Raw genomic sequence first — 16,261 nt, forward strand, 5'->3', positions numbered from 1 at the left:
GACACATGGCTACTTAACCCTTTCACTACCACACTACAGACGGTTAACCACTCTGATGGACCAGAGCACTGAGCTAGCTCTGTGTATTCCTGTAACACACAGTATCATCTTCATTCCAATGTCCATATCTTGGCAGGACTACTGCAGAAACGCGACGGATGAGAATGAAAGATAATTGACGGGACAATAGCCTCTGTTTTGTATTCGTAGTGATTTCCCCACTAAAGTACTGTCAAACTACCTTTGAGCAAGGCACGGACCACTCATCTGCTCCAGTTAACCTCAGTGGCCAACAATAGAGTTCGACACCAACGGCCAACTGACCGATCTTAACTTACACGCAGTAGGTCACCACCTTAATCTTGGAAAACCTCAACCTTCTTAGACTTATACATAACGTATGCATAGAATAATACACATTGTTTCCGCTCAGAGAAAAACACAGACCTCTGCCATCTGCTACACACAAAATCATGAAGTGATTTGAGTGAAGTGAACGTTATTAAATGATAATAAACATCCTACTTTCCTCTTGCAGACATACGGGAGACGGCGTTCGTCTACTCCATCACGGCGGCGGGCGTGACCCACGCTGTGACCCAGGCCTGCAGCATGGGAGACCTCCTTCAGTGTGGCTGTGAATCCACCAGGAGCAGGGCACCTCCGAGGCCTGCCACCTCCCCCATCACCTCCTCCTCCTCCTCCTCCTCCTCCTCCTCCTCCTCCTCCTCCTCCTCCTCCTCCTCCTCCTCCTCCTCCTCCTCCTCCTCCTCCTCTGCCTCCTCCTCCAGCGAGGGGGTGAAATGGGAGTGGGGCGGCTGTGGAGACGACGTAGAGTTCGGTTATGAGAAGTCCAAACAGTTCATGGACGCCAGGAGGAGGCGGGGCAAGAGTGACATCAGAGCGCTGGTCGACCTGCACAACAATGAGGCTGGGAGGCTGGTATGATCATCACCATCTGTCTCACTCTCTGTCTAATCCTCTGTCTCATCCTCTGTCTCATCCTCTGTCTCATCCTCTGTCTCGCCCTCTGTCTCATCCTCTGTATCACTCTCTGTCTCACCCTCTGTCTCACTCTCTGTCTCACTATATGTCTCGCCCTCTGTCTCACTATCTGTTGCACCCTCTGTCTCATCCTCTGTATCACTCTCTGTCTCATCCTCTGTCTCGCTATCTGTCTCATCCACTGTCTCACTATCTGTATCACTCTCTGTCTCACCCTCTCTCCCATCCTCTGTCTCATCCTCTGTATTGCTCTCTGTCTCATCATCTGTCTCACTCTCTGTATCATCCTCTGTCTCACTCTCTGTCTCATCCTCTGTCTCACCCTCTGTCTCACTCTCTGTCTCGCCCTCTGTCTCATCCTCTGTCTCGCCCTCTGTCTCACTCTCTGTCTCGCTCTCTGTCTCACTATCTGTCTCACTCTCTGTCTCACTATCTGTATCACCCTCTGTCTCACTCTCTGGCTCGCTCTCTGTCTCGCCCTCTGTCTCGCCCTCTGTATCACCATCTGTCTCACTCTCTGTCTCACTCTCTGTCTCACTCTCTGTATCACCCTCTGTATGACTCTCTGTCTCGCTATCTGTCTCACCATCTGTCTTGATATCTGTCTCACCCTCTGTCTCACTCTCTGTCTCGCTCTCTGTCTCGCCCTCTGTCTCGCCCTCTGTATCACCATCTGTCTCACTCTCTGTCTCACTCTATGTCTCACTCTCTGTATCACCCTCTGTATCACTATATGTCTCGCTCTCTGTCTCGCTCTCTGTCTCACCATCTGTCTCACTCTCTGTCTCGCCCTCTGTCTCACTCTCTGTCTCACTATCTGTCTCACTATCTGGCTCACTCTCTGTATCACTCTCTGTATCATCCTCTGTCTCACTCTCTGTCTCACCCTCTGTATCACTCTCTGTCTCACGCTATGTATCACTCTCTGTATCACCCTCTGTCTCACTCTCTGTATCACCCTCTGTATCACCCTCTGTCTAATCCTCTGTCTCACCCTCTGTCTAATCATCTGTATCACTCTCTGTCTCATTCTCTGTCTCACTATCTGTCTCGCCCTCTGTCTCACCATCTGTCTCACCATCTGTCTCATCCTCTGTCTCGCCCTCTGTCTCGCCCTATGTCTCACTCTCTGTCTCACCATCTGTCTCACTCTCTGTCTCACTCTCTGTCTTGCCCTCTGTATCACTCTCTGTCTCACCCTCTGTCTCACTCTCTGTCTCGCTATCTGTCTCACCATCTGTCTCGATATCTGTCTCACCCTCTGTCTCACTCTCTGTATCGTTCTCTGTCTCACCCTCTGTCTCACTATCTGTCTCACCATCTGTATCACTCTCTGTCTCACCCTCTGTCTCACTATCTGTATCACTCTATGTCTCACCATCTGTCTCACTCTCTATGTCACCATCTGTCTCACTCTCTGTCTCACCCTCTGTCTCACTATCTGTCTCACCCTCTGTCTCACCCTCTGTCTCACTCTCTGTCTCACTATATGTCTCGCTCTCTGTCTCACCATCTGTCTCACTCTCTGTCTCGCTCTCTGTCTCAGCCTCTGTCTCACTCTCTGTCTCACTCTCTGTCTCACCATCTGTCTCACTCTCTGTCTCACTCTATGTCTCGCCCTCTGTCTCACTCTCTGTCTCATCCTCTGTATCACTCTCTGTCTCACCCTCTGTATCACTCTCTGTCTCACTATATGTCTCGCCCTCTGTCTCACTCTCTGTATCACTATCTGGCTCACCCTCTGCCTCACTATCTGTCTCACTCGCTGTCTCACCCTCTGTCTCACTCTCTGTATCACTCTATGTAGCACCCTCTGTCTCACTCTCTGTCTCACCCTATGCATCACCCTCTGTATCACTATATGTCTCACTCTCTGTATCACTATCTGTCTCATCCTCTGTCTCACTCTCTGTCTCACTCTATGTTTCACCATATGTCTCACTCTCTGCCTCACCCTCTGTATCACCCTCTGTCTCACTCTCTGTCTCACCATCTGTCTCACTCTCTGTCTCACCCTCTGTATCATCCTCTGTCTCACCCTCTGTCTCACTCTCTGTCTCACTCTCTGTCTCGCTCTCTGTCTCACTCTCTGTCTCAGCCTCTGTCTCGCCCTCTGTATCATCCTCTGTCTCACCCTCTGTCTCACTCTCTGTCTCGCTCTCTGTCTCGCTCTCTGTCTCATCATCTGTCTCACTCTCTGTATCATCATCTGTCTCACTCTCTGTCTCATCCTCTGTCTCACCCTCTGTCTCACCCTCTGTCTCACTCTCTATCTCACCCTCTGTCTCACCATCTGTCTCACTCTCTGTATCGCCCTCTGTCTCACCCTCTGTCTCACCCTCTGTCTCACCATCTGTCTCACTCTCTGTCTCACCCTCTGTCTCACCATATGTCTCACTCTCTGTATCGCCCTCTGTCTCACCCTCTGTCTCACCCTCTGTCTCACTCTCTGTATCATCCTCTGTCTCACCCTCTGTCTCACTCTCTGTCTCACTCTCTGTCTCATCATATGTCTCACCCTCTGTATCGCCACCTGTCTCATCCTCTGTATCACTCTCTGTCTCACTCTCTATCTCACCATCTGTCTCACCATCTGTCTCACTCTCTGTCTCACTCTCTGTCTCACCATCTGTCTCACTCTCTGTCTCACCCTCTGTCCGCCCTCTGTATCATCATCTGTATCACCCTCTGTCTCACCCTCTGTATCACCCTCTGTCTCACTCTCTGTCTCACCCTCTGTCTCACTCTCTGTCTCACCCTCTGTATCACCCTCTGTCTCACTCTCTGTCTCACCTTCTGTCTCACTCTCTGTCTCACCCTCTGTCTCGCCCTCTGTATCATCCTCTGTCTCACCCTCTGTCTCACTCTCTGTCTCGCTCTCTGTCTCACTCTCTGTCTCATCCTATGTCTCACCATCTGTATCGCCATCTGTCTCACTCTATGTCTCACTCTCTGTCTCGCTCTCTGTCTCGCTCTCTGTCTCATCATCTGTCTCACTCTCTGTATCATCATCTGGCTCACTCTCTGTCTCATCCTCTGTCTCACCCTCTGTCTCACCATCTGTCTCACTCTCTGTCTCACCCTCTGTCTCACCATCTGTCTCACTCTCTGTATCGCCCTCTGTCTCACCCTCTGTCTCATCATCTGTCTCACCCTCTGTCTCACCATATGTGTCACCATCTGTCTCACCATCTGTCTCACTCTCTGTATCACCCTCTGTCTCACTCTCTGTCTCACTATCTGTCTCATCCTATGTCTCACCCTCTGTATCGCAATCTGTCTCACTCTCTGTCTCACTCTATGTCTCACCCTCTGTCTCACTATCTGTCTCACTCTCTGTCTCACTATCTGTCTCGCTCTCTGTCTCGCCATCTGTCTCACTATATGTCTCATCCTCTGTCTCACTCTCTGTCTCATCCTCTGTATAATCCTCTGTATCACTATATGTCTCACTCTCTGTCTCACTCTCTGTATCGCCCTCTGTCTCACTCTCTGTCTCACACTCTGGCTCGCCCTATGTCTCACTCTCTGTCTCACTATCTGTATTGCCATCTGTCTCACTCTCTGTCTCACTCTATGTCTCACTCCCCGTCTCATCATCTGTCTCACCCTCTGTCTCATCCTCTGTCTCATCCTCTGTCTCACTCTCTGTCTCACCCTCTGTCTCATCCTCTGTCTCACCATCTGTCTCACTCTCTGTCTCACCCTCTATCTCACTCTCTATATCACTCTATGTCTCACTATCTGCCTCACCATCTGTCTCACTCTCTGTCTCACTCTCTGTCTCATCCTCTGTCTCACTCTATTTCTCACCCTATGTATCATCCTCTGTCTCACCCTCTGTCTCATCCTCTGTATCATCCTCTGTCTCACTCTCTGTCTCACCATATGTCTCATCCTCTGTCTCATCCTCTGTCTCACCATCTGTCTCACCATCTGTCTCACTCTCTGTCTCACTCTATGTCTCACTATCTGCCTCACCATCTGTCTCACTCTCTGTCTCACTCTCTGTCTCATCCTCTGTCTCACTCTCTGTCTCACCCTCTGTCTCATCCTCTGTCTCACCATCTGTCTCACTCTCTGTCTCATCCTCTGTCTCACTCTCTTTCTCACCCTATGTCTCATCCTCTGTCTCACCCTCTGTATCATCCTCTGTCTCATCCTCTGTCTCACTCTCTGTCTCACCCTCTGTCTCATCCTCTGTCTCATCCTCTGTCTCACCATCTGTATCACCATATGTCTCACTCTCTGTCTCACCCTCTATCTCACTCTCTGTCTCACTTTATGTCTCACTATCTGCCTCACCATCTGCCTCACTCTCTGTCTCACTCTCTGTCTCACCATCTGTCTCACCATCTGTCTCACTCTCTGTCTCACCCTCTGTCTCACTCTCTGTCTTGCCTTCTGTCTCACTCTCTGTCTCACCATCTGTCTCACCCTCTGTATCATCCTCTGTATCACCCTCTGTCTCACTCTCTGTCTTGCCCTCTGTCTCACTCTCTGTCTCGCCCTCTGTCTCACTCTCTGTCTCACCCTCTGTCTCACTCTCTGTCTCATCCTCTGTCTCGCACTCTGTCTCGCCCTCTGTCTCGCCCTCTGTCTCACTCTCTGTCTCACCCTCTGTCTCATCCTCTGTCTCGCCCTCTGTCTCACTCTCTGTCTCGCCCTCTGTCTCACCCTCTGTCTCATCCTCTGTCTCGCCCTCTGTCTCACTCTCTGTCTCACTCTCTGTCTCATCATCTGGCTCACCATCTGTCTCACTCTCTGTCTCACCATCTGTCTCACCATCTGTCTCACTCTCTGTATCATCCTTTGTCTCACCCTCTGTCTCACTCTCTGTCTCACTCTATGTCTCATCCTCTGTCTCACCATATGTCTCACTCTCTGTCTCACTCTATGTCTCGCCCTCTGTCTCACTCTCTGTATCACTCTCTGTCTCACTCTCTGTCTCATCATCTGTCTCATCATCTGTCTCACCCTCTGTCTCACTCTCTGTCTCACTCTCTGTCTCGCCCTCTGTCTCACCCTCTGTCTCATCCTCTGTCTCGCCCTCTGTCTCACTCTCTGTCTCACTCTCTGTCTCATCATCTGGCTCACCATCTGTCTCACTCTCTGTCTCACCATCTGTCTCACCCTCTGTCTCACTCTCTGTATCATCCTTTGTCTCACCCTCTGTCTCACTCTCTGTCTCACTCTATGTCTCATCCTCTGTCTCACCATATGTCTCACTCTCTGTCTCACTCTATGTCTCGCCCTCTGTCTCACTCTCTGTATCACTCTCTGTCTCACTCTCTGTCTCATCATCTGTCTCATCATCTGTCTCACCCTCTGTCTCACTCTCTGTCTCACCCTCTGTCTCACCATCTGTCTCACCCTCTGTCTCACGCTCTGTCTCACTCTCTGTCTCATCATCTGTCTCACCCTCTGTATCATCATCTGTCTCACTCTCTGTCTCACTCTCTGTCTCATCCTCTGTCTCACTCTATGTCTCACTCTCTGTCTCATCCTCTGTATCATCATCTGTCTCACTCTCTGTCTCACTCTCTGTCTCATCCTCTGTCTCACTCTCTGTCTCACTCTCTGTCTCATCCTCTGTCTCACCCTCTGTCTCACCCTCTGTCTCACTCTCTGTCTCACTCTCTGTCTCGCCCTCTGTCTCACTCTCTGTCTCACTCTCTGTATCATCATCTGTCTCACTCTCTGTCTCACCCTCTGTCTCGCTCTCTGTATCGCTCTCTGTCTCGCCCTCTGTCTCACTCTCTGTCTCGCTCTCTGTCTCACTCTCTGTCTCGCTATCTGTCTCACCCTCTGTCTCACTCTCTGTCTCGCTCTCTGTCTCACCATCTGTCTCACCCTCTGTCTCACTCTCTGTCTCGCCATCTGTCTCACTCTCTGTCTCGCCCTCTGTCTCACCCTCTGTATCATCCTCTGTCTCACCCTCTGTATCACCCTCTGTATCACCCTCTGTCTCACTCTCTGTCTCACTCTCTGTCACACTCTCTGTCTCTCTCTCTGTCTCACCCTCTGTCTCACTCTCTGTCTCGCTCTCTGTCTCGCCCTCTGTCTCACTCTCTGTCTCGCTCTCTGTCTCACTCTCTGTCTCACTCTCTGTCTCATCCTCTGTCTCATCCTCTGTCTCGCTCTCTGTCTCACTCTCTGTCTCGCCCTCTGTCTCACTCTCTGTCTCACTCTCTGTCTCGATCTCTGTCTCGCTCTCTGTCTCACCCTCTGTCTCACTCTCTGTCTCGCTCTCTGTCTCACTCTATGTCTCACCCTCTGTCTCATCATCTGTCTCGCCCTCTGTCTCACTCTCTGTCTCACTCTCTATCTCACTCTCTGTCTCGCTCTCTGTCTCACTCTCTGTCTCGCCCTCTGTCTCATTCTCTGTCTCGCTCTCTGTCTCGCTCTCTGTCTCGCTCTCTGTCTCACTCTCTGTCTCGCTCTCTGTCTCGCTCTCTGTCTCACTCTCTGTCTCACCCTCTGTCTCGCTCTCTGTCTCGCCCTCTGTCTCACTCTCTGTCTCACTCTCTGTCTCGCTCTCTGTCTCGCTCTCTGTCTCGCTCTCTGTCTCGCCCTCTGTCTCGCCCTCTGTCTCACTCTCTGTCTCACCCTCTGTCTCACCCTCTGTCTCGCCCTATGTTACGGAGAAGAAAGTAAATGCCAGTCATAACAGTGTCAGTGTCTTATAGACCCATTGTTTCTCCAGGACCACGCGAGATGACTACAGTAGGAAGGTATTCAGCCTCCTCCTCACAAAGTCAATTCACACGCTGTCATTCTCAGGCCATTTTATAAGTCTTTAGAATCCGTGGTGAAATCTCCATCCGTCGGTAATATTCCAAATTTAGCCGACATATCGTTAGAGCGAGAGACAGCCCTTGTATTAAACTGGTGGCCTTGAAACACGCGTTCCCAGTCTCCCATTATACATAGTATAGCCCCCCCCACCCACCACCCCTCCCCAGTTTAAACTATAGGTTTTACAAGCGAAAGAATTTCTCGTCTTGTATGGAATGTTCCCTCATTCCAACAGCACATCGCCTGCGACGAGAGAGAGAGAGAGAGAGAGAGAGAGAGAGAGAGAGAGAGAGAGAGAGAGAGAGAGAGAGAGAGAGAGAGAGCGATAGAGAGAGAGAGAGAGAGAGAGAGAGAGAGAGAGAGAGAGAGAGAGAGAGAGAGAGAGAGAGAGAGAGAGAGAGAGAGAGAAGAGAGAGAGAGACCCTGCAGCCCTATTTGTGTAACGTTGTAAACCGATATTCGAACAAGAATCATGTTTCTGAAATATAAAAACAAGAGCGTGTCACACATTTTGTTCTGAGGCCTGCGAGGGACGTAGCGTCTAAGATTTCCTGCTCTTGTTGAAAGTTCTAAATTGCTCTTTGTCGCCCTCTTCTCTCTCATGTATGAAACACCCAAAGTATTACGGCCGGGACAGGCCTGTCTGCTCAGTGATGAAGCAGAGATGCCTCAGCGTTCTGCTTTGTGTGTGTTCTGCCTGGTCCTGCTTATTACAGGTTACTACAGGTTACTACAGGTTACTACAGGTTATTACAGGTTATTACAGGTTATTACAGGTTACTACAGGTTATTACAGGTTACTACATGTTATTACAGGTTATTACAGGTTATTACAGGTTACTACAGGTTATTACAGGTTATTACAGGTTAGTACAGGTTACTACAGGTTAGTACAGGTTACTACAGGTTATTACAGGTTACTACATGTTATTACAGGTTATTACAGGTTACTACAGGTTATTACAGGTTACTACAGGTAATTACAGGTTATTACAGGTTATTACAGGTTACTACAGGTTACTACAGGTTATTACAGGTTACTACAGGTTACTACATGTTATTACAGGTTATTACAGGTTACTACAGGTTATTACAGGCTATTACAGGTTATTACAGGTTACTACAGGTTATTACAGTTTACTACAGGTTACTACAGGTTATTACAGTTTTTTTTAACTATATCCTCAATTTGAATAAAGTGATTAATCTGATTAAATTAGTCTTTTTCTTTTATTAAATCAACTTTCTTTAATGAATATAACTCATCAGTTTCGTCAACATAAATAATCCATAATAATATGGTACAATTTAAGATTCTAATGATAATCGGCATATAAAGGACAACATAGAGCATCGTTAATTTGTAAGAAACCTCAATGAAAATGGCGCAGTGTGCTATTGTTATGAAAATGTGATAGAATCCTATAAAAATGTGGACGCATTTGGTTTACGTTCCGTTATGTGTGTGTGTTTGTGTATATATTATGTGTGTGTATATGTGTGTATGTGTATGTATGTGTGTGTATGTGTATGTGTGAGCATATGTATGTGTGTGTATGTGTGTGTGTATGTGTGTGTGTATGTGTGTTCCGCCTGCTCCTTTTAATAAGTTAATGACATGTTATTGCTCAGAAGGTCTCCTCCATCTCTCGTTTGTTTAGTGCTGTCATTGTTGGCTCTCTGTGAGTGGGCACACGCTCTTAGACCGGGGTCAAAGACAGGTAGACTAGAGGGAGAGGAGCAGGAGCAGGAGGAGAGGAGGAGAGGAGGAGAGGAGAGCAATAGGTGGGTGTAGTCCAATTATAGCATTAGAGAGCTGCTTTCTTGAACATAACAGGAGAGTGAGCTGCAAAGAAACATCCATACAAAGTTATTAAAGAGTGTGTGTGTGTGTGTGTGTTTCTGTGTGTACAGGTATGTGTGCGTGCATGCATGTGCAAGTAGGTGTGTGTGTGTGTGCGTGCATGTATCTCTGTGTGTGTGTGATGGGTTAATTATGTGCAGTATAGAAGTGAATGGTCTGTTGTCAAGGCTTGTGAGACATAGGAAGGCCAGAGGCAACATGGGGGGGGGGGGTGTAAATTCCTTCTGAATAGCGTCTGCTTTTATCTCCTCTATCTGTGTGTGTGTGGGTGTGTGCGTGTGTATTTGTGCATGTGTGTGTGTTAGAGAGCTATCAGAAGGAACAGATTAATATTTTTTTTTTATTTGATTTTTTTTTTTTTGTGTCTTACATACAGATGTATGCCCAGCCCATATGGGCTTACAAGACACATAACAATAAGTATATAATAATATACTTTACCAATTACTTAACAAATGACATAGACCAAGATGGCCATAAAAAAAGAAAAATACAAGAAAATACAATAAAACGTAATATAACACAAGCTGTACTCAATGTAAATAAACAGAAAAACAGAAAAACAAGGTGAATTCAAATACAATTATATAGGATACAGTGTGTTTTGTCTCAGGTGCCATGCCTTCTCCAAAAATCATGCAAAACCGAAGATGTCCTCCACAAAAAAACAACTCAACATACAGCTCTCAGACTGCCAAAACAAATCTGGGTTTGCAATTTGAATTTTTTCAAATAAAGCCCTCCTCAAAGTGGTGTACAAAGGGCAATAAAAAACAAAATGATATTCATCCTCCACCACTCCCAGATCACACAGAACACACAGCCGCTCCTCCTCAGGTTTACCCTGGAATCTACCCACTTCCACAGCCAATGGCAGGGTGCCAGACCTGCCATTACATCTTTAGACTTTTCACGTGTCGAAAGTAAAATAGCAAGGGATTGAATTAAACATGTTATCTTTTCTCTCTCTCTCCCCCTCTCTCTCTCTGTCTCTCTGTCTCTCTCTCTCTATCTCTCTCATCTCTCTCTCTCTCTCTCTCTCTCTCTCTCTCTCTCTCTCTCTCTCTCTTTCTCATCTTTCTCTCTCCCTCTCTCTCTCTCACTCTCTCTCTCTCTCTCTCTCTCAACTCTATCTCTCTCCCCCCCTCTCTCTCTCTATCTTGCCCCCCCTCTCTCTCCCTCTCCCTCTCTCTCTCTCTGTCCCTCTCTCTCTCTCCCTCTCTCTATGTCTCTCTCTCTCTGCCCCCCCCCCCCCCCCAGGCGGTGAAGCTGTACATGAGGACAGAGTGTAAGTGCCACGGCCTGTCGGGCTCCTGCACCCTGCGGACGTGCTGGAAGAAGATGCCTCACTTCCGCGAGGTGGGCGACCGGCTGCTGGAGCGCTTCAACGGGGCGTCCAAGGTGATGGGCGGCAACGACGGCAAGACCCTGATCCCCGTGGGCCAGAACATCAAGCCGCCCGACCGGCAGGACCTTATCTACTCCGCAGAGTCGCCGGACTTCTGCCTGGCCAACCGCAAGACGGGCTCGCTTGGGACGCGGAGCCGCGTGTGCAACAGCACGGCGATGGACGTGAGCGGCTGCGACCTGCTCTGCTGCGAGCGCGGCTACCGCCAGGAGACGGTGGTGCTGGAGGAGAGCTGCCTCTGCCGCTTCCACTGGTGCTGCGTGGTCCAGTGCAAGAAGTGCTCCGTCCGCAAGGAGCTCAGCCTCTGTCACTGAGCGGGAGGAGGGTTCTGCTTCCAGAGGTTCTGTTTGAGTCGTCGATCGGGGCTGGGAAATCCTTTCAGTTACTTTGTAGAGTTGTTGTGTCTCAAAGAGAAGGGCAGGGTTTAGCACTTTTGGAGGATATAAACAAAAACAAAACATAGTCGGTTCTGCACCAGGCAAAGTAACTAAATCGATTTCAAATAGAGATTGGACACCGGGTTTGTCCCCCCCCCCCCCCCCCCCCCGGGAGACCAGCGAGGAAGACGAGGAAGACGACTCCAGCGAGGAGGCACGGGAAAAGACGACAATGGAAAGCAATGACACTTTAACAAAAACATGACCAAAAGAGGTGAGAGCCGTCTTGCTTTGTTTCTCTCGACAAGGCGGAGACCAAAGGACTTTCTAGAAGAGGAAGAACTCCTGCTCCACTACAGCGGTGGTGGTGGTGGTTGGGGGGGGGTGTCTCCTCCATCTTACTAGCGGATTCGCTGCAAAACCAGGACCTGGACTTCCCATCAAAGACGGAGAGGGGTTTTGGGGGTTTTGAAAACGGGGCTGATGTTCCTGAGTTGCCGACTTTGAATTTGCTATTTCACTGCGCTGCTCAGCTGCTGTGTTCTGGAACTACTTCACTGGAACAAGGTTTTTTTTTGTTTGTTGAGATGGACAGCTCTGGTCGCTCCACATCTTGCAAAAAAGAAATTGAGCTACGACTCTACAGAATGTTGTTCATGTTAACTGCTCTCTGTGCTGTTAGTATCTGTCTAATATCTCCGCTGACGGATGACAGAGTAATATATCGTCTGTCAGCGATCTAGTAATCAACCTGTACACTGTGGTGTAACGCCGGGATGGTGACGGCTCTGCTTGGCCTGTTGCCTCCTCTAGAGTGTAAAGTGCTTAAGCCGAGGAGTGGTTTAACAAGATTGTTTGATTGTGAGTTGAGCTGTATCATCAACTGTGCCAGCATTTATTTAAAACGATGGGTCTTTTTCCTGTTGTGTCCCCACTCATTCATTCATCCATCCATTAATCCATTCATCAAGTCAAGTCAAGTCAATAGTTTTATTTGTCACGGCATATAAGCATACAGTGAAATGCGGGAGGTCATGCCCGCAGCGATTGTGCAATAATCATTCATTCATTCATTCATGCATTCATTCATTCATTCATTCATTCATTCATTCATTCATTCATTCATTCATTCATTCATTCATTCATTCATTCATTCATTCATTCATTCATTCATGCATTAATTCATTCATTCATTCGTCCGTTCGTTCATACATTCATTCATTCATTCACTCACTCACTCAAACCTTAATTTAAGACTTGTTCAATCAGCAACTCATTCTGTGTTCCACACACTAATGAGCAGTCCAGGGCCCCGTTCCCCGTACCTGGATAACTGAGTTAGCCGGATAACTTTCGGTTAAGTCTGACTTAAGCCGGACTTTCCGGTTCCCCGTACCTGGATTGTCCAAATCACCATGACAACAGATCCAAAAGTTTGAGCCTGGTCGAAAGCAGGGTTTAAGTTCAAGTTAGCCGGATGAAGCACAGCCATGCCCCCGCAAAGAAAGTGACAGCGCGTTTCCTGAAATTATTCCCACAGTCTAGGATCTGCTTTATACCATTCTGAATTACGTTTTTGTGCTCCATTCTTCCAGAGGGGGCTTTTGAAATGTAAAATAGACCCAAAATGCTGATACTAAATTCACTTTGTCCTAAATAATGCACGTTATATATACCGTGGCGCTCGCTCGGTGCGATGTACACATTATGTGGTTATTTTAACAACGCGCAGCATTGCAAATGTGAATCCCGCGGGGATATTTTTAATGATTGAAACCTATCGCTCGTTTGGCTCTGATTCCTTTCATATTCTCCGCTGTGGATGTTTAATGGAGCGCCTGGATTGTGTTTCATTCAAGCATAAAATTGAAGTGTCTATGCGTGGATTGTGGATCTTGTCTCATTCATTAATGTATAAACAATGAATTTATCCCATCTGGCACAGTGGCGCAGCGGTAGTGCTCAATCCTGGCAACCCAGCGACCGGTGTTCGAAACCCTGTGTTTCCAATATAATTTTTTGGAATATAATATTAATGATTATACGCCAAAGTAGCCTAGTTTCAAGTTAAAATATTATAAATCTACATGCATTGAGGATGTCATTCTTTATATAGCTCTCAACGTGCACCAAATTGAATTATTCCTACATCGCAAAAAGAAGGGAAAGACTAGGTTTCGAACCCCGGTCGTCTGCGTGAAAGTCAAAAGAAGAACCCGTTACACCACAGTGGAGATAAGTAAAAGATCGACCATACATCAATCAATGGGAAGAGAGCCGTATCGTTATTTTGTATAACAGTTTAACTAATTATTTTCGCTAGCAAGATCTCATTTGATTATTCAATCCAGCAGGCAAGTTTAAAGAAATATAATCTGATTGATTGAGGTAATGAGGGACTTAAAATTTGCCTATAGATAACGCATTTAACTTGTCGGCGAGGCGATTGAGCCGTACTGCAATATGTTAATAAAGTTTTAAATCAATTAATCAATCAATGCCGCTAGAGAATCAGGATCTCTGCTATCGATACGTGCTGGCTTTTCAACTGGATCGGCCGCGCGCACTTATCCTGGGTCTCAAGTCTGGCTTGAGTTAACGAGACTGAATCCACCTTCGAGGAACAGGAAAATCCCGGCTTCAAACATCGGGTTAACTGAATCTGGATAATGACATCTTGATCGACTTAGTTGAACCAGGTACGGGGAACGGGGCCCAGACTAGAGCAGCAAACTATGGTCCCGGACCCGTAAACCAGGTCACAGGCTTGTTTTCGTTGGGTCCTACTCCTCACGTGAACCACAATGTCAATCACGAGTCAAGAGAGTGGATCACTAGAGTGGTGGTGACTGGAATGACCTTTGAGACAATCATGACACGTAGAACATTGTGTTCTAGAACTGTATGTTACAGCCCAGAGGAATTCCGTTGCTTGGGCCTGTGTATTTCCTCTCTACTACTAAAGCTACTAAATTAGCAAACACTACAACAGGAAATAAACTAAATATAATGTTTATCAAAAGGTCTATTATGGGGGATTGCTGTCCTTTTAAAAGTGCACAACAACCAAGGCTGCACTCTGTGTCACAGACATACAGTAGTCTCCAAACACATCTTTTAGTGCAGTCATAATTAATGGGGTCTTCTTCCACCATTTGGGTCATTCCACCACTGGGTGTTGTTTGTACCAACGACCACCAGCGATGTGCAATTGAAACAGCCGCCCTGTTGTCATCAGCATACGTATAGCTGGTTATGGACTGTCCTTTTTGCGTTTGCAATTGACAAGGCAGTGACATGTCATGACGTCAAGGTGTGCGTCTCAATCTGGAGACTACTGTAGGTTTGTCCAACTCCACTAATCAAATCTTACCTCCACTATATCTGTCATTGGTTCATACTATTTCATGGGGAACACTCTACTCGATGTAAGTAATCCTGTGCCATTCCCATGGGTCCAGGACGGTCCAATCAACATGGTCTGTGAAGTCATCAAGGTATACAATCTGGAGTTGCTACACAGATGAATTAGGAACATTGTCATGGAAACTAAGAGGGAGCGCCCAACAGGATGAGGGTTGCATTTTCAGTTACAGATCTAACAACATTGCTATAAAACGAAGCTCCTTTGACTACAAAACTCAAAACAATCTGTGGTTCCACAAAGTCCGTCTCATATTCACCAGCTGGAGACATCTTGATGACACCATAGGTTCGAGGTTACCTGTATCTGGTTTCGTGGCTTCATAGAGAGTTGTTTGTGTTACAATGGAACCCGGGACTAAAAGAATAACATTGTGAATATGAAAACTGAACGGTCTACCTCTTAAAGGAACACAGCAACATAATGGGAAATATGCTTACCGTCTTTTCCAGAGTCAGACAGAAGATAGATACCAATTTCCTCTCTGTGTATTCAGTAGAAAGCTATCCGGCTGCAAGCTAGCCTAGCTTAGCACAAATGAATGGAAGCGGATACAGACCACTGGTCTAGCTTAAAACTCCGGGAGAGATGTTTGTGGCCAACAGTTGGGATAGCTAGTCTATATCCGCTAGCTTTCAGATAGCTTTCTACTGAACAGCCCTACAGGAAAAGGGCTTGGTTCGTCTCCTTTTGAAAGGATTCCGTACATAGCGTGGGATTCAGTCTCTGTTCCATGTTATTGCATCAAGCAATAATGAGTCATGAAAAAGGGAAATTCTGATTCCGATTCATTTCTGGGTTTTGGAGGAGCGCTATCCACATGGTGTTTGGTTGTACGCAGTTAAGCGGCCAACAAAGACTGTTATTTATATAAAGATGTAAGAGCGAGACGACTCACAGCATTCCACGACTTTCCAACTCCCTCAGAAGCACTTTGGATACACACAGCCACTAAACCAACATTACATTAACGTTTTGATACACAGCCACAAGGACTAACCCAACGTTACATTAGCATTTTGATACACAACCACCTTGACTAACCCAATATTACATGAATGTTTTAATAGACACAGCCACCAGGACTAACCCAACACTACATTAACGCTTTTATACACAACCACCAGGACTAACCTAACGTTACATTAATGCTTTGACTTTTTTTTCTAGCTGTTCCCTAAATAAAAACAGAAAGTAAACTTTTTTTTACGTTGCTATTTGTCAAGAAAAGGTACAATGTATTTTTTGTATCTCTATTGTTTTGATATACAGGGCTTTTGTAATAATGCACTTTCGTTGTTAGCTTTTGTTTGACGTGTGTAACCTAGTGTGTGTGTGTGTGTGTGTGTGTGTGTGTGTGTGTGTGTGTGTGTGTGTGTGTGTGT

General features: G+C 47.0%; 1 protein-coding gene across 1 annotated transcript in view; it reads left to right on the forward strand.

Annotated features, from left to right (window-relative positions):
• The window catches only part of wnt6b (wingless-type MMTV integration site family, member 6b), a gene marked incomplete at its 3' end in the record, with an annotated part of 377,085 nt that extends 365,696 nt beyond the window's left edge, over positions 1-11,389 (forward strand). Inside the window, exons 3-4 of the mRNA XM_084314860.1 lie at positions 539-942; positions 10,928-11,389. Of these exons, the coding sequence (XP_084170986.1) occupies positions 539-942; positions 10,928-11,389 (866 nt within the window). The remainder of the gene's footprint in view (positions 1-538; positions 943-10,927) is intronic.
• Between the last annotated feature and the right edge of the window lie 4,872 nt (positions 11,390-16,261).

This window comes from Notolepis coatsorum (assembly GCF_963971535.1).
Source record: "Notolepis coatsorum genome assembly, chromosome: 5".
In the NCBI taxonomy this organism is placed as follows: Eukaryota; Metazoa; Chordata; class Actinopteri; order Aulopiformes; family Paralepididae; genus Notolepis; species Notolepis coatsorum.